The 19504-nt window shown below is 38.7% G+C and overlaps 1 protein-coding gene across 1 annotated transcript in view; it reads left to right on the top strand.

The window, feature by feature from the left end:
• KCNH8 (potassium voltage-gated channel subfamily H member 8) overlaps positions 1 to 10550 on the top strand; it is a 338731-nt gene extending 328181 nt beyond the window's left edge. The window contains exon 16 of the mRNA XM_090049221.1: positions 8730 to 10550. Within this exon, the coding sequence (XP_089905347.1) occupies positions 8730 to 9422 (693 nt within the window). The 3' untranslated portion in view covers positions 9423 to 10550. The remainder of the gene's footprint in view (positions 1 to 8729) is intronic.
• Positions 10551 to 19504: the final 8954 nt, after the last annotated feature.

The raw sequence follows: 19504 nt of genomic DNA, 5'->3' as shown, positions 1-19504 counted from the left end.
TGACTCATGACCAAGTGGAGGATATAGGATGCCAGCAGTTTGTTGCCTTTGGAGTTCAAGGACAGATTCTTGAAACTGAGGTTCCTGAAACAAAAAAAGCAGAAAGAGGGAGCATATATAAAGATATTGCATATATAAACAGAGGCATGGGGAAGAGAAGGAAAAGAAGAGCATATTCCCCTCAGATGGGGAGGAATCTTCCATACAAACATTTATAAAAATGAGGGAAAGGCATGAATTGACAGGGAATTAAAATTATCAATTATAGAAAAACTGGGCTAGAGGGGCCTCAGGAGGTCATCTGGTCCATTCTCCTGATCTGATCCTATTTATAGCCACTTTTCATATGGGAAGACTTATACCAATCTTCTCTTCTCAAGAAAACAAACCCAATTTTTCCAATCTTTTTTCCTAAGTCCTATTTTCCAAACTTTTACCATTCTTTTTGTTCTCCTTTGGACTCTTTCTACTGTCGCCAAAGTCTTTCTTAAAGGACGGTACTCTAAAAACCAACACATTACTCCAGCTGAGGTCTTACCAGTACCAAGTAGAGCAGAATAATTGCCTCCTGTGCCGTACATATGGCACTTATATTAATAGGTTCCAGAATGACAAGTGTCTTTTTTGCTACTGCTTCATATTGATGACTCATCCACCATATTATAACCACCACATACACACGTTTCTGCATTCCTGCTACCTAGCCAGTTATTTCCCATTTTTGTATTTGTGTGTTTGATTTCTCCTTCCCAAGAGCAGTAGTTTACACTTTGCTTTACTGAAATAAAAAAACTAATGATTTTTGGACAGTTCTTCCAGGTTACTAAGGATTTACCTAAAACATTCATTTTAGGAATTGCTTGTATATCTCCAAAAGTAAGAGAACCCCCCTTTTTTCCCACTACAGATTCTTAAAAATTCTTCAGAAGCCCCCTGATAATGGCACATTTAGAAAAGCCAAGGATGAAGACTACTACCACAGTAGTCCACAGTACAATTTGAAGGAGCAGCACAAACCACATGAACGCTTACACAGAATATTGATGAACTGAGGGGGAAAAGAGGCAGTGAGAATGTGTTAAATGTTACCATCATCAGTAACAAGCCCAGTTAGATACTCACAAATTGCACCAAGGAAAACGAACCATTCTGCAATATTTTTTGTCTTATGCAATAAAATGATCCCTAATTCAATAGCAGAATGACTTAAACTTACCTGGTTCTTGTCCAGATGTGTTTTCATCAGAATGGAAGATCCTATAAGCGTAAGCAGTAGTTAAATGTACAGATGTTTAGCTGGGCTGTATGTGCAGTAACTAAATGTATGGATGCTTTAGAGCCTCCAGCTGAGGCACTAGAAGACACAGCTAGGCAGAAAGATGCTTTGGAATTCACAAGTGAACACATAACCATTTAAGAAGAATTATACGGATGAATTGCTCATTGCATAAAATATACATGAAGTCCAACTAAAAGGCAACTAGAGTGCATAAAAACCTCTTTGATCTGGCTCTAAGTGTTTATAAATTGTTTAATAATTTGCTTTGGTTCCTATCCAAGTACTGAAGTTAAGCTGACTGACTGGTCTCTAATTCCCCAGGTCCTCTCCTCCTTCCTCTCCATTTTAAAGACATGTACCATGTTTACTCTTCTTCAGTCCTTTGGGATCTCCCCCCTCCTCCATGCATTCTCAGAGATAATTACTAATGATTCGCAGAGTGCTTCTACTTGTTTCTTAAATACCGTGGAGCAAATTTCCTCAGGTCTGAATACATCCAACTTGTCTTAACATACTTTAATCAGTTTTGTCCCTTTTCTGGCCTATCTACTTGTTAATATTGATTGTTTTAACCGTCTGGTCCTAATTTACCCAGCAAGTCTGCTTGCCCTGAGGTTGCTAAGAGGCCAGACTAGTAAATTGGTGGGAAATCAGTCAGGTGTCTGTCAAACAGGTTTCAAAAGCCTCCTTGTTTGTAGGGGGACTTAATTTAAATTGAATTTCCACACCTGATATACTCTTCTTATCTACTTAATAAATACTACTTCATATGAAATTGAAACACATCCACAGAGCCCTTAAATGTCAACAAATCAGCACATTCCAGCACACAACAGTGTTTCTGATGCTCTTTCCTACTGAATTACCTACCATCAGACCATAAATTATGGTTACTATCAGCCATGGCTGTAGTCATGCGGGCAACCAGACCTGAAAAGTTTTATATCTTGTTATTGATGTTCTGAGCTCTTTCATCTCATGCTTTCACCATCCTGATTTCAAACCCTCAGGGCTTCTGATCCAGTAATCAGAAAGTTTCAAGCTGTAGTTAACATGTACCTCAAAAGATAGCTCACTCCAAGTCTCTCCCAATTCCTAACTGACTCCAGTGAATTGCTATTATTTGAACTTTACCAATATCAAGAGCAGAAAAAATCAAAGGAATAGACAGCTAAAGATAAAGAAGACAACTGTTGCATCTTTTCCTGCACAATGCCATCCAACTCTTCTGCTTAATCAAACTGCCTTTTACAAACTTAGGTTGACCTCATCGCTGTCTTGGTTGTTCAGAAAGGAGGGATAGGAAACATATCAGAGAATAATATAAATTGCACAAATAAATAAAGCAATAAAGGAAAATTTTAATCATACCAGACTATGTGATGGAGGAGCCAAAATTAGGAAGGTTAACAAAAGTCAAGGGCAAGGTAAGAGTCTAACTCAGTCTTGCTGGAAATGCCGATAGAGATCATACTTTTCTCCCTTGTTCTCAAGCAGAAAATCTATAAAGATATGGAAATGTTAATGGCCCTTAACATTTAAAAGATTCAATAAGCTTCATTTGATGATTATCTAGATCTGTTCATGATAGTAAAAACTTCACTTGCTGTTGAAGTGCAAGGTGAAAGAAGCTGTTAATTCAATACTAAGTACATCAACACTGCACAACAGTTTAGGATTATTGGTAAAGAAAAGCATGATAGTCAATGAAACTGCAGGAGCAGTTTGGAGAAACAGATCAGAAATTACCAAAACCCAAAATGGACGGGGCACCAGAAAGCTTCAAGCAATCTTAGAAAAAACACAAGGGGAAGACCTCATTTTCTTCATCATCTGCAAGATATTACCATCCAGTGTAACAGTACCTCCTAACACCATAATGCACAAAAAAACCCTGCAGCTTGCTAACTCATACTACTTTTGTTAAACCCTCAGATTCTTCTTAAAAGTTCTCTTTACCAAAAATCATTGCACAGCAGGAATTCCATACTCTAATATCATATACTGATATTACAGCTCTTGTTTGGATTAGTATAAAATGGTCTAGAATAGTTTTATAGAGGTGTCCAATTCCAGACACTGAGCAGTCCCAACTCTATTTGGATAGTGAAATACATTTAACTCCCTTATATTATTTGAGTACAGGAATGGTCCAGAAAATAGCCAGGGTTTATCAGTGAATACATTAGAAAATACCAGTTTAATAAAGGTGTATCTACACTGGTTTTACCAAATGGAGAACATGCCCAATATACTTTATTGCAAAAGTCCTACCAAAAGCTCGAGATATGAAAATGCCTGTGCTACAGAGAGCTGTTTAGAAAAACTTCAGCAAGTACTTGATGAAATCAGTCAATGTTACTATATTGGAAACAAGCTACTTACCAATTTTTTATTTTTATTTTTTTAAAGTAGCTCATTTATCAAAGAAGAGATGTAGGCACTGAAGCACTTGATAAATACCAAGTCCAGAAGAGCACAGTTTTCTCCATAATATTTCAGTGAACGAAAAGAAGAAACATGACAGAGTAATAAATGCTGTTATAAAAGTGGAAGAAGAAAAACTAAAACTAAGGAGAAATAAAAATCTAATCTTTCCTTATAGCCTTCATAGCTCAGCTAGGATTCATGCACATAAAGTGAAATTAATTTCCCTACTGATAACCCTGAACAAAATCCAAGTACTGGGCTGTGAGGTGGGAACTCGCTAGCAAAATGCCTCACTAGGCGCTTCCTACATGACACTTCCTGTGCATTACCCTAATAACACTGTGCAGTAGCATGTCATAGCAAAAGCTGCGGTAATAGCCTACTGTGCAGTGTTATTAGGCTAATGCAAAGTAAGCATCACTAAATACCCAGGTACCAGTGCTACTGCTCAGTAACTTCAGGTACTGTGCATTTAGTTAGTACTTTATTAACTAAATGCGCAGTATCTAAGGCACATTAATGAACATTTAGATGCACCCAGTGAGAAGGAAACAGGTCTGTTGCTGACCCACTAACACTGCTTCTGCTACTTCGAGGCTAGAGTATAGGTCACTCCCTCTCCGTGCTCCTAAAAGGAGTTTCCAAACACTGAACTCAAGTAGCCGCAAGTTTAATGGCCACTTTTTCTGCTCCCCACTTCACAGTATTGCTACCTACGCTGACATATTTGGAACTGGGGCAGAGCCCACCTCCTTGTAGCACAAGTAGAGCAGAAGACCTTTCATGAACTGCTTTGTTCCTGAATCATAAAAACAAGCCTTTGGAGTCTGCTATTATTCATAAGTGCTCTGCTCCACAGGTGATTTTATTTCTCTAACTGAATTCTTGTCATGTTCCTGGCAGGCTTGCATGGCTCACGTTGTCTTTCCAACCAAGTATCTGTTAAACCTTGAGTCTCTCAAGCAACAAACTAGCTACCTCCTATCCTAACTGAGGCACCAGACCTTGCAATGGACCCAAATGCCTGCTGTGACTCCACAGTACAGACCAGATCATCACTGGACTAAATAACAAGGAGTACAACATTCAAAGTTTATTCACCTGCAACTCTATCAATGTTATCAAATATGTTATCACCTGCTTACAGTGATTCTCTGATGTCTACATCAGACAGGCAGGGCAATCTCTGTCTGTAAGAATGAACGAATGCTGATCTGAGAGCTGCAGAAAAAGCTGCCTGTGGCTGAAAACTTTAACCTACCTGAGAACAGCAAACCTGAAGTCGGGGAGGTTAAAGTTTTCAGCCACAGGCAGCTTTTTCTTTCTGCAGCTCTCAGATCAGCATTCGTTCATTGTTCACTGTTCTCAGGCAGCAACATTTTAAAAACCAGCATTAACAGGCAATTGTGGAACAAGAAATCATTCACAGACTGGACTATGTTAAGTATGCTTTAAACAGGGACTATGGATTCCTATCCCATTACCTGGATTAGCTTTTGTGATTCCCTTTTTTTCCCCCTAAGGGTTCTTAGCTTGTTTGCCTTTCCAAGCACTGCTGCCCCTCCTCCTCGCCCCACCTTTTGTATTTAAATCACTCACTCTACTTTATACATTGCTCTGTGCTTGTCTTTTCACAGTATTTCATGAAGTGAGCTCTAGTTCACAAAAGTTGAGCTTTATATACCTTATTTAGTAGGGGTGTGTGAAATGGGCTGTATTCGGATCAGATTTGGACTCGGCCTGAATCGGGGACAGTGATTCGATTCAGTGATTCAGATCACTGTCCCTGATTCAATTCAGCCGAATCCAAATCTGAAGATTTGACGCCGATTCAAAGAATCAGCAATTTGGCCATAGATACATTTGGCTTTAAATGTTTTCTCTACATACCTTGAGGTACCAGGCATGGCTCATGAACAGTGCGATGCTGGGGCGATGGAGAGTCCCACAGAGGTGCGGGGGTGGGGGTCCGTGTGCTTGGCGGCAAACCCAGAAGTAGACCAGAAGTGCTTCTGGTCTATTTCTGGGTCTGCTGCCTAGCGTGCTGGGGACCCCTCCACACTCCATCCGCTCCAGCAGCTCAGCATTCATGAGCCGCCTGGTACCTTGAGGTATGTAGAAAAAAATGTAAGATGTGTCTATGTCAGAATCCTCTAATCTTTCTGAATCTCTCCAAATTGATTTGGAGGGTTCTGAGTCGATTTGGAGAGATTAAAGGGTCTCCCAATTCAATTCGGATTTGGAGATTTGGCCACCAAATCGGGCCAAATCTCTGCCAAATCGAATCAGCGATGGAAGCTATTATTTAGTATGTCTATAAAGTGCATAGCAACCCTGCATTCTAGAAGAAGCCATTTGCAGTACAAAACACATTTCATTAGTCCTACAGAACTCAAGGACTATGCAACATGTTCATAAGCTCCATCAACTTGTATCTTACTAATTGCACATATACATACGTGCAGACCATTTTAATAACAAATCTCCCAGCTAACAGTCTAGATTTTTCCCACTGTTTGGCTACTCCTTTTTTCTTCCCATCAGGCAAGAGCATAGAAGAAAGCATTTCTTCTTAAAAGGGAGAGCAATATTAAAATAATAGTGAATTGCCCATCAAGAATGATGGATGAATGGCAATTTTCTTGATGGCAACTTTCTTGATGGTGCTGTACATCTAATTGTCTTCTCACAGAGGCATTTTCTTGAGACTCATTTGCACAACTTTCTTTATTATGCCATGTATTTAACTGTCTTTTCACAGTGGCCTCCTCTTGCAATTCATTTGCACAGCGTTCTTGATGGCATTGTGCATCTAATTGTCTTCTTATGGTAGCTTCACAGTAGCCAGGAGCCTGACTCCTGCGTTTCCTCAACTGTTTCCTCCCTCTGCCCTCCCTGCCATGCTGGGCTCCTGGCACCCTTCAAGAGCATTATGGACAAACAGACACACAGATAGATGGGCTAAGCCCTTTATATATATAGATGAAACAATATTAGGGAGTTGAATTCAAAATTCAAAGGACCAAATGGACCTGTAAGAAGCTTCCTCCTTTTCTCCTAACCAAACATTTCCTATCCTCATAATACTTGTAAAGTACAGTGGATGACCATAGTGTAGTCAAATCCAGCCTGAGTGCTCTTTTCAGTGGATTTCCTGTAATAGTCTGTCCCAAAGAAGAGCACAACTTTATTTTTATTATAAAAAATTAAGTTGCACCAGTCATGCAGTCTTTTAAGTTTGGGGCAAAGCAAGTACCTCTTAATTATTCTCTTATTTTGACAGGTGAGTTTATTCTTCTGAAGCAAATAATGTATAACCATGTCTCATTTTTGACAGATTACTTCCACTAGTATTGCTTTAACACACTGCATGCATTTATTTTCACAGGCATAACTACAGTAATCTAAGCTAAAATAAATTGAATACCGACTACTGGAGGCAAAACAAGACTCATTTTCCCCTTTTGATTTTTCATTAGCTTATTAAAAATAGTTAACTGGCCGTAACTTCATAAAACCTTTCGCTTTGCATTTCACAAAAGAAAATAATATATAACATGAGTTGTTCCATTTGATGTTTTTATTAAGTGTTTGGTTTCCTTAGTCTGTGTCTCCAGCCCCACCTAAATTAGCTTAATTTTCCAAACAAACTGTATTAGTCTGTGGGTCTGGTCACACTCACAATGAGAGATTATATATTCTATTAAGGAGAGAATTCTTTGTATAAGGTTTTTTTTGGAGAGGGGGATGTAGGGAGAGGGAGGGGAGGGGGTTGTGCTATTATCAATAGCTTCAGAACCTGGAAAGAAAAGGAAATGTTAAGTAGAAAAGAGAGTTCATTCATAGAGGTACTCAAAAATAATCTCTCCCATGAATATAGCCCTGTCCTGGAAAGACCCACATTGTATTTTGCACGCCTGACACAAAACCCAGGCTGCCGGTGTGCAAACTTTTCAATTAAACTTGCTTTCTAACAAAGCTCACCTGTATCAGCTAGTTCACAAAGGTTCCTAAAGTCAAATGTGAGCACAGTTTGAAGTATTAGGCCTGTCAGCAGAGATGACATGAAATTGAACTATTCCAACATTAGGGCTCATATTTCCAGTAGTGAATGCGTTTTTCGGTGGCTCCATTTTTTTTATTATTATTATTTTTTTGGTTCCCCAGTTTTTAAAGAGCAGATGTTTACCACTTTCTGGAAATTTGGCACCTTTACAGGATCTGAAAATGAGGATAAAAAAAATCCAAACCATCCAAACTTATTAGGCATTTTGGACAAGTTAGACTAGGGGCTTTTTCCAGGTTAAGACTAGGAAAGCAATACCATTTCTCCTATAGGTCTAAAGATTAAATTGAAGTTTAAAGTTTAAGCATTAAGTTTTCATAAAAACCAATTGTTGCATCCTTCAGCAGCAATTAGCTACCTTTGCACAGTGGCAGAGCACAGTCATTGCTGGTTGAAAATTTTACTTATTTAAAGGACAATTCATGCCTTGCCTACCTTTTAAATGCTTTTATTTTTATAGATCAGAGAAACGTGATTATTTGTTGGCACAAAAGTCCCCTCAGGTCTGATCCTGTTCTCTCTATACAAAGAAGTCCCCTGTTAAATAAGTTGAAAGAGTTTTATATGTGAGGTTTCCAGAATCCACCTTTACTACTTCTATCTATATATCTATCTAACTATCGATATAGATATATATGTAAAATCAAGTGTATATTGATGTGTATCTATATTTGTATTTTGTTGTTAGGGATGGAGATATGTTGCAGCTGTAATCTATGCATGTGTTTAATGGGATAAGATAAAGGGACAAACTGTCTCCGATACACTACTTCTCTAGTTAAACCAAATTTATTTTTCAGTGAAGATACCACATGATTGCCATAAAGGCCTTTTTGTATCCTAAGAAAGGAGTTCCTTTAGAAAAATGCATTTGAGAAGCATTTGTAAATCATGCATTTACATTCATTATGTGCATCATCGCATAATTATTGCTGTTTTCATTTTTGGCTACAGGTGACTACACTAACTCAAGAGGTTTCCCAGTTAAGTAAGGACGTGAAGAATGTGATGCATCTTTTAGAGAATTTACTGACATCACAGAAGCCTCCCGGGTTCTGTGCGGTGCATGGCCCATCTAGGAGCCCTACAGTAGAAAGCTTACAGACTAGAACAACTTGGACTTCACATCAACCCTGCATGCACATGCAAGCTGGGAATGTTACTTGCACCAAAGCACAACTTCGCCATGGTAACACCACCCCTGACATTTGGAACGTGGATTCATCACCTGTTGGAAGCAGTCCCCAAAGGACTGAATCCAAAATTCTAAATTCTACAGACGGTGAATTTTACTATACTTCAGGCCTTGAATATTCACCTTCAAATTATCAGGTAGTTGAGAAAAATCATTTGCAGTTTTTAAGATGCACCTCCCTGCATTCAGATACTACCTTGACTCCTCTTCAGTCTATTTCAGCAACTCTTTCTTCTTCAGTATGTTCTTCATCAGAGACATCATTACACAGATGCAGGAAAAGTAGCTTTAGTCAACGGCCAGTCAGTTCGCTAAGCCTTGAGAACCTGCCAGGGTCTTGGGACCTTCACAGAACAACAGGGGTTGTTTCTGCACAAACCTCAGAAGCTTTCCCACTACATGCTGTGAGAAGCACAATGAATATTAAAGATAGCCAAGCCATAGATGTATAATGATATACCAACAAGTGGTACTCAAAGCATGTTCTCCAGCTGCCAGTTTTGAATTTATAAAGTACTGCATGACTGCTTTGTTTTGCCTTTTCTCTGGTGATCATTGGGACTAATAAACATGACAATTTTGGATTTATAGGAAGTAAATGGATATGAAAAGATATAACCAGTGCACACAAAAGGAAACAATTTCAAGATTCTAGAAGCATGTTGAAAAGCATTTTGTATACAGATGTCACTTACTGGTCTGTTTGGCAGACTTTTGTGATAGTCCAAAGACCCTGAGGGTCACAGAGCAGCTGGAAGTCTAGGACAAAAGAACTGTCATAAGAGATTTTTGTTGCTTGAAGCAGAAGTTTTCTTCTTGAGTGCCTGATTGTTGTTCCCAAACAATATCCATGGCACTGTTTGCTTCAGGTGATCGTGAGTCCTGCTGGTCTGTTTGTCAGTTCTGCGAAGGCAGAGAGACAATTATCGCTGCATGTCTTTTCCTAGACAAACAACCAAATAGAGCTGGTAGAGAGTGGTTAGTTGTTGCACGTCATTTGTCATGTAAATGAAACCTCTTTATCTATCAAGAAAAAAAAGCTATTTTTATATACTTGGTATGAAATATGTATTTAAAACTATTTAAAATATTTATAAAGAGAATAAGGGTTTGTTTTCATTTTGGTAAAAGCTTGCAGTTTTAATGAGAAATGCACTACCATCATGTATTAGATCAAATTATTTATTGTTAATGATGTAGTTTACAGCTGGATTTCCTTTTATCTGCATGCAGTTTGCAATGAATGTATCCATGCTGTGGAATTCACATAAAAATAGGTGATATTTTATTTAAAAAAAATAAAAAACCTGGAATGACATATCTCATGATAAGTCATATACTAATATTCTAACCTGTAAGCTGTGCTACACTAATGACATTCAGTATCCTTGTTTTGTATCATAGCATTGTATTACTGCTTCTATTGTTAAGGCTGAGTCAACATTTCAACAGAAATCCCTGTTCTTTGGGAGGTTAATTATCTTTAGTCAACCAAATACAGAGAGCTGAAAATTGGCAGGTAGATTTGCAACCTTAGAGCAATATATTTTTAAATACAAATTTTAAAATATTAGGTTGTTTTAACCGGTACAAAAAATAAACAAACATACTATGTATTTATCTATTGGTTTGCATTTGTATACCTAAAAATAGCTTTGCTCTTTAAAGAAAAATCATGAGACTTAATAAGTTGTCCATAAAAAGGTTTAATTGTTTTTGGTATTTTGAAATCTTTTTTTCTAGTGCTCAGTATGTTAGAACTTTAAATAGTAACTACCATGTATGTGCAGCAGCTGCTTTCCATGGGGATTTTATATGCATTTTCAAGATGTGGGGTTTGCATCATGAGAACATATTCAAAACAATTGTTCTAAGTAAATAATATACCAACTGTAAATCATGAAACTATTTTAAATAAGGAAAAATTACAATGAAGTTATATTTAAATAATACTTCTAATCCAGCAATCCCTATATAGCTGCTACTCAACTGACTTCAAATCTATAACAAATTTATCTTCAGTGGGAATTTTGTCTGAGAATCTAAGGACTGCTGCATTGTTAGGTTTGGGTACACTAGGGAACACAAAACAAAAAGCCTGTTAACTTCTGCTTAACTCACTTTGTTTCATATTTTCATCATCACTGGTATAAATGAATGCTGGCGGTAGCTTTCATTTGAACTGTTTGACTTTTGTCAGTGTGTCACAATTTTAATACGATTGTTTATATACCATTTTTTTCTGTTTACATATTTTATACGAGTTTGAAGCAAATACAAAAAGTACTGGACAAGCTAGAAATGCAAGATATCAAAGAAATGAATAAGGTAACTGATAGAATATAACAAGATATGCCTATAATATTCTGATAGAACCTGAATGCTCCATTCTTTGAAAATGCGTAGAGAACAAATTGTTTTGAAAATTTGGTAACTTTTTTTAGAGTTCAATTTTCTATGCATTTCCTTTGTAGAGAAGGGGGAAAGGATAGAGAACAGGAATATTAATGGTCATTCACAGATCAATGCTATATGAATCCTCAAACTGGGGATTCTACTATTTCTGTAGAGAACTTTATGGACCCAGTTCAGACTAGCATTTCTATGCACCTGGGAAAGTTGTAGCAACATTAGTGCCACATACAACTTCCCCTAACATGTGTGGAATGTGTACATTACACAACATAAAGATATGTTGCAATCCCAAAACAGACTCAGAGTGGCACAGATGGTTCACTCACCTGTCAGTGGCTTCTCCTTGGTGGGCTTCTGGGAAGGCTTTTCTTGTTACAGCAGCCTTAACATCAGTAGCAATTTGCTTCTGCCTCATCCATCTCCAGTGAGCTATAGATTTGATGTGAAGCAGAATCATTAGCATACCACTCTGTGGGGAATAGGAAACTCAGAGTCATTAGCATACAATATATGGGAAGTAGGAAAAAGAACAAAGGCAACATTGGACCCCTGCTAGAGAAAATGGGGCAGCTGATGTCTGACACCCATGAAAAGGCCAATCTCCTAAACAAATACTTTGCATCAGTATTCCACCCACTCACAGTCTGACAGAATGCAAAACTTCCAGGGAGTGGGAGATGTGTGCATAATAGACACTGATTAGGTGAAGGAACACCTCAAAATGCTAGATATCTATAAGTCCTCAAGCCCAGATGGGATGCACCCAAGAATCTTGAAGGAGCTGGCAGACACCATAGCACGCCCTATGGCAAAGATATTTGAGGTGCAACAACACTGGAAAAGAGCCATGTGGTCCCAATCTTCAAAAAAGGAAGGAAGGAAGATCCAGGAAACTACAGGCCAATCAGCTTGATGTCCATCCCTGACAAGATCCTGGAGAAAATCATTAAGGGATCCATCAGCAACAAGCTAATGGAAAGCAAATTTCTGAATGCCAGCCAACATGGCTTTGTCCCAGGAAGATCTGGAAGGTCTTGCCTGACCAACCTCATCACCTTCTATGACCAGGTGATGCATTACCTTGATAAGGGAGATGAGGTTGATGTTATATACCTAGATTTCAAGAAAGCCTTTGACTTGGTCTTCCATGATGTCCTCATGGTTAAGCTGGGGAACTGCGGCCTTGACCCTCTCACAGTCTGATGGCTGGGGAACTGGTTCCAGGTTCGGACCCAATGAGTACTAGTTGATGGGAGTGAATCAATGTGGCACAAAGTGGAGTCCCTCAGGGCTCAGTTCTCGGGCCAGTACTCTTTAACATCTTCATTAATAATCTGGATTCAGGAGTCAGATCCAGACTGGTAAAGTTCTCAGACAACACCAAACTATGGGGGAAGGCAGCCACACTAGAAGACAAACTGGGGATACAAATCAACCTGCACGCCCTTGCAAAGTGGGCAGACCGAAACCTGATGGCATTTAATGTAGAGAGGTGCAGGGTGCTTGACAATAGAAGGAACAACAGCATTGTACTTATAGGCTCGGCAGTGCTGCACTCACCAGCACTATGACTGAAAGAGACTTGGGGGTCCTGATGGACCACAAAATGAACATAAGCCACCAATGTGATGCCATGGCTGGCAAAGCTAACTGAACTCTGGCATGAATCCATCAATGCATCTCTAGCAAAACTTGAGGCATCATCCTCCCACTTTACCTGGCCTTGGTGAGGCCACAACTGGAGTACTGCATCCAGTTTTGGGCCTCCCAGCTCAGAAGGGTTGTGGATAGGCTCGAGAAAGTCAGAGGAGAGTCACCCATATGACCAAAGGCCAAGAGAGCACATCTTACAAGGAGAGGCTGAGGGACACGGTACTCTTCAGCCTGGAGAAGAGACGTCTCAGGGGGGACTTGGTGGCAGTCTATAAGTACATAAGGGGTGTGCATCAGGATCTGGGAGAACAGTTCACCAGAGCTTCCCAAAGAATAACAAGGTCCAATGGCCACAAACTCCTAAACAGCCGATTTAGATTGAACATAAGGAAAAAATTCTTCACAGTTCAAGTGTCCAGGGTCTGAAACAGACTCCCCCAGAGGTGGTGCAAGCACCCACTCTGGACTCATTCAAAAGGCATTTGGAGGTTTATCTTGCTGGGATCATTTGATCCCCGCAGACTTCCTGCCTATGGCAGGGGGGTTGGACTTGGTGATCTTGTGAGGTCCCTTCCAGCCTCTAATGTATATGAAATCTATGAAACTATTCAACTACCACTGATATGGCATAGGAACACGTAGCATGGCTTACCCACACATCCTAATTCTTCACTTATTTGTCCCTCTTCATTCTGTGGAAGAGGATAATTACCTCTTATCAGTAGTTCACACAGAATTCTAACCATATCACAGTTCAGCAACATCCTGTGCTGTATTTGGGAGATCAGTTCATCTGATATCCCATCTCTGAATCAGGGTGTAGAGAGATACTAGCTTTGATCAGCATATGCAAGTCCCATTGACAATACAGTTGAATTACAAACTAAGGACAGCCTTTGTCTCTTCCCTTTTACAAGAATATCTATATTTTGCCATAAGCTTGCTACCAGCTTTTCATCTTCCCTGTTCTCTGCCAATAGACAGAAACTATGTATAGTTGCTTTGTTCTCATTCTTAAATCTCAAACTAGATAGAAATGAAGAGGAGCTTTGCATAGTTGTCACTCCACCAGCGTGCATTTGATTCTTGAATAATAAGAATGCAAGTAATACAAGTACAGTAACTTAGACCAAATAAAAATCAGCAGATCTGTTACATGCAGCTCCCTTGATTCTAAAACAATAAAAATGATACCATTTATCTTAAACAAAGCTGACAAACATTAGTTCAGTCACAACACCAAACAACAGAGGTAACTACTACTGAGACTGCAGAGAAGTATCATCAGCATTGTACTGGCAGTGATACTGCCTCCAGGGAAAGGATAAAGGAATGAAGCATTTGGTGCACATGAAATAGCTGTAGACAAATCCAGTTTGGGGCTAAAGTACAAGAAAAGGGAACTCTCTGAAACAGAAGGTGAAATGAGAAGGGTGTTTCAAGATAGAAGCCAACCAACAAATAGTTTTCATTATTTAAAAAAAATGCAAGAGGGAGACTCACCTATCAATCAGAATTTGTTTGGAAAATGTTTCAAATTGTCACCCAATTGTCACATCAATGCCAAAAAATAAGGGTTGAAAAGTGAGCATAGAGAATTATGGTCAAATATGATGGGGAAAACACTGTGAAATGGAGCAGCATCTCTGGCAGCCAGACACTACTAGCACAAATGAAGTAGGCCTATGGGCAGGGTTGTTCCTGGATGTTTAATGCTCATAAGCAGATTTTCATAGCACCTGCCAATGTAGTGCCCAAGCACTGTCCTAAGTGGGTGCTTAAGATATATTTCACTGCAAAGATCCCCAAACCTTCCACCTTTCCAAGCAGGACAGTTTATTATATTTTTTTTTTTAAACCAAAAAACCCACCATTTACTTTCTCATGTTTGTTCTTCATTCTCTTATGCTCCTCACTCTGTTGTTTTCAACTTTCTTCACAATTTCTAAGCTTGTATTTTCTTCTCTCACTCATGTGGTCAAATAAACATCCCCTGTCATTCCCATCTTTTATTTCACTGCTTCTCATCCTTTTTAGGCACCGGTTCTGAAACCCAAGGCACCCCTTATTAGACATGCCTTAGAAAATGCCAGCTCTTTGTTTTTGCTTGTTTCTTGACTAATGAAAAATAATAGAGTATTTTTTTTCTGCTGTAAAGAAATCAGAAAGACCACCACATGTTAGAAAGTTTCTAATTCTTTGGATCCCTATGCAAAATCTCTGGGTGTCTATACAGGTACTCCAATGTGTTTGAATTAGAAAGCTCTAGCATTGCTGTGCCATAACATGCATAAGCCCCTGTGGATTTAAAAATGGTTGCTGGGGTGCTTTAACTAAAGCTTATTGAATGAGCTTTAGGTAAAGTGTCCTGTGGCCATTTTTAAACATATGAGGCTTTAACATGCATGATGCTGCAGCATTTTAATTAGAGGGGCTCTCCAGGAACCACTCTAATTAAAACAACCTGCCCCCCAAGCACATGTATAGACACCCTCTGTGTTTATTTTGTGAATCATGTCTGCACAGCTAACATTACTGGATGCCCAATGGCACCCTTAAAAGTATCTCCAGGCACCCCAAGGTGCTGTGGCACCCTAGCTGAGAATCATAGCTTCATTTTCTTGTATGGTGCTTTTCACTCTTATCTCCTCCTGCCCTCCTTTCCTCCAATCATCTTTCCATTCTCATTCTCACCCCCTTCTCTTGTTGTTCTTCCTCCATCCGCTAAATATTCTTCCTTTTCTTCCTCCTTTTTCTGGAAACCTTACTAGAGAATTATTTTTAAACAGTCACCACTGATGGACTTTGGTACTGAAACACTTAGTTTTGCCATATGGCAAGTTTCAAGGGATGAAACATTAATGCCTTAGCAGAATCTCTGTATAAGTCACTTATGCATCATGTAGTGGTGGCCTCCACATTTATTAAAAAGAGATCTCATCTCTGATTTATTTACTCCTGCATCCTGACTCTGAATGTTGGTATGCTGTTTTAGGGAGATGCACATGAGCTGTTTCACTGCTTATTAACACATTCATTATAGAAAACACAGTTTTCACTGTCCCTGAAAATACCAATCATTATTTGCAACCTTGAACCTACTTCTTGTAACCACCTTTCTTTAACCTGCTTGTCAGTTAGCTGACATCAATAATTTGGTCTCTAATTAGCCCATCTGTTATCTAGGCACAAAAATTTCAACAATTTGGCAGGTCTTTAGCATACTATGTAAACTTGGCAGGTATAAAGATGCTGTGCCATTCCCCAGTGACATTCTTGGAAGGATCCAATTATTCATGATATTTCTGAATAACTCTATCGAACCACTGTAGTACTCTCCATTCTGCAACTGGAACATCGAGTAGATCTTTAGTGCCACTGAGTTTGCCACATATAAGAACATAAGAAATGCCAGCCTTGATCAGACCAGTGGTCCATCCAGTATCCTGTCCCTGACAGTGGCAGAAGTAGATATCATACAAAAAGAGCACCAAATCATGTATTTCTAGAGTGGTCTGTCCCCTGTGCAATACCCTCCCTAACATGCATTTATTTAAAGATGTAAGAGGACACATCTCCAACCATTCTGTTCAGTAGTATGAGAGAGGATTCACCTCCTCCAATTTTTCTTCAGTCCCATTTGCTTCAAAAAAAAAACTTGGAACCAGTTCATCTATCTCCTCCTACCACTGTGGTATTCAGAAGATCTCATTTGTGCCAGTTTGACCCTTAGTCCCAACTTCTTAATTCTGTCACAATGTGCTAAAACCAGAAATTATTTCCTGATTCTAACCATACAGCTTTCTGATAGAAGGCCACATGCTGATGGTCCCTAACTCCAGCACCTATGGTCAACATTCATAGTAAACTCACTTCTCCCTCCTTCATCCCAACAAAAAAATAACAAACCAAATTTCTCCTGTTCTCAGTAAATCAAATAATTGGCCAAAACCAAAGCAATTCCTCATCAAAGCTCCCCTAGATAAAAAAAAAAAAAATGCTTACTCTTTGTTGGCGGATTTTCTTCCCAGACTGCCTGCCCTCTATCAACCAAATACTCTTCCAAAAGCTTTGTCACCGAGCAAATAAGTAGAAAACTTACTGTGGCTGACCTCCTACTAAGTCCATTAGTCTAACTACTAGGGCCTCATGTGCAAAGACAGTGCCATTCCATATTACCAATACCCCAAAAAGACAGCATCGATAGCATAGTTTTAGGGATAATATGTTTTGGATAGGAATGATCCTGCCTTGAGTAAGGGGTTGCACAAGATGTCTTCCTGAGGTCCCTTCCCTTCCATCCCTGATTTTCTATGATTCTATGACACGATCGCATCAATCTCAAATGGGGCAGGCTACTTCATAACAAAACACACCATTCTTTTTTTAATATAATCTGTGTTTAGGTGGGGCGAGGGACCTAACAGATACCTTCCCAATATTCTTGCAGGCTACTTTGACCCATTTTAAAATGAGCAGGAGACTGGTTTCAATAAAAAGTAACTCCATTCATGATGGTGGAATTAAGCCGGTGTGAGAAGGTAGTGAGACCCTCATTTGAGGTGTCTCAGCTTTTAAGACTGAGACTCTAGATTTTATTTCCAAGACCTTAGAGATGTTGTACATCAAAGCCTGTTACTTCATTATCTTCATACTACTCTGTGAATTCTGCTGTAGGGGGTCTGCAACTCCTAGGAGTATCTTAATTACACAGGTAGCTTAAAAAAGAGAACAGCAAATACATTATAAGCTTATGTGCTATGTATTATATGCAAGGGACACATAAGAAAGCCTAGTTGCTAATGTTAAAGGCAAACTGTTAGGTGGAAATAAAAATGGAGATTAACTCAGACACATGCTCTGGATGCTGCCACTAAGTTACGAAGTACATTTAAAGATAAATTATTTTTAATTTACATTTCTTTTAAATAATTTTCATCCTGTCTAAATTCTGACGCTTGCTTTTGCCTAGATTCTGTATTACTAACCCCACATGTTCAAAAATCATAAGTTAAACCCTCAAAACTGGCAACTTAAAATCATGACATATTAAAATATTACATATTTTGATTCTATTTATGTGTCTTGATTTTCAATCGCTTCAGCTTCAGGTTTCCAGGCTCTCTCTACAACCATGTACGTGGGCTATGTTCTTGAAACTATGTACTAAATACTTGATAAAAAAAGCTAAGCTTCTCGTGCAAATACAACTTCAGGATAAAGTGCTTTAAGAAAAATCACCAAATATCAAGAGCTCTATGATAAACATGATAAAGGAATAAGTATGAGAAGCAATCCTAGTTTGCAGACTGGAACTGTAAATTGTCACAAAATGCTGTTGAGTTCTTCAGCAAAATCAAGTGTCATAAGATCTCCCAGGCAAATGTAAAGCAAATATAAAAAGATGAAATGTTTTGAAGGAAAAAAATCTTGAGAACTTATTTCTCTCTCAAATACAGTTTTTTCATAGTTACAGTTTTAAAAAGGAATATTTACTGCTCTGTTTCAGCACTGACAAAATAGAGAATAGAAGCCAGTGGTTGCTGAAAACCCACGGAGAATTTAGAATCTTACCAGATATCCCACAGATACTGTTTTCTGTTCCAAAATGCAAGTTTTCATAATGGAAAAAAATGTTAAAAAAATGTAATTCCATGTATTATTTTATTCTTGATTCTACATCAGACAAAGACAAGAAAACAACAGCATAATAAACTAATTACAAACATACATCTCAGTGAAAGCTAACTTGAAAGACTCATTATGTTCTCTTAAAGGCAACCATGGTCAATCATTTCCCTCCTGAACATCATTCCAGAAAAAAAAATAATTTTACATATTTATCTAGGGTAGCTGGGGATTTTCCTCATATACCAATGTTCCAATGGATGCACAATTTTAATGGGCAAATATTTGAAGGTTATTTGGACATGTCTTATTGTTTTTATACTAATCTGATCCAATAAGTGAAAAATGCATTAGCACTTAAGTGTAATTGGTACATCAGATATTACACTTGCTTATGGAAAGTGAAAGGAATGATACTTACCTTTTCATTAAACATGATTTAAAATTATTCTTCCCTCATACCAGTCTGAAAAAATCCTCTTCCAAATTCAAACAGCAAAACTCTGCTACGTTATTTGCAGTGAAAACAACTAGGTGGGCAAGACGCAAGAGGATGACAATGCTTTCCCATAAAGGCTTTTAAAGGAGTTGTAGGACCATGGTTGGAAAACATTTATCAGAGCTTCAAAATGTCATCACCTGCTTCTGTTTCCCTGAAGGGAATCTATGAGTTTGCCCCTTGAGCTGCAACAAAATCTTATGTGGACACAAGGTAACTATTTGACAGCTCAATTAAGTCAAGTACTAAAGTAGTCCTATTGTGCCCGGTCCTCTCACATGCACACACATACAATGCATGCACGTGCATGCACACACACACACTTACTTGTATAAAAGT

This window comes from Crocodylus siamensis, chromosome 5 (genome assembly GCF_052110815.1).
Source record: "Crocodylus siamensis isolate JL-2025a chromosome 5, ASM5211081v1, whole genome shotgun sequence".
Lineage (NCBI taxonomy): Eukaryota > Metazoa > Chordata > Crocodylia > Crocodylidae > Crocodylus > Crocodylus siamensis.
This window is presented reverse-complemented; position numbering and strand designations above follow the sequence as displayed.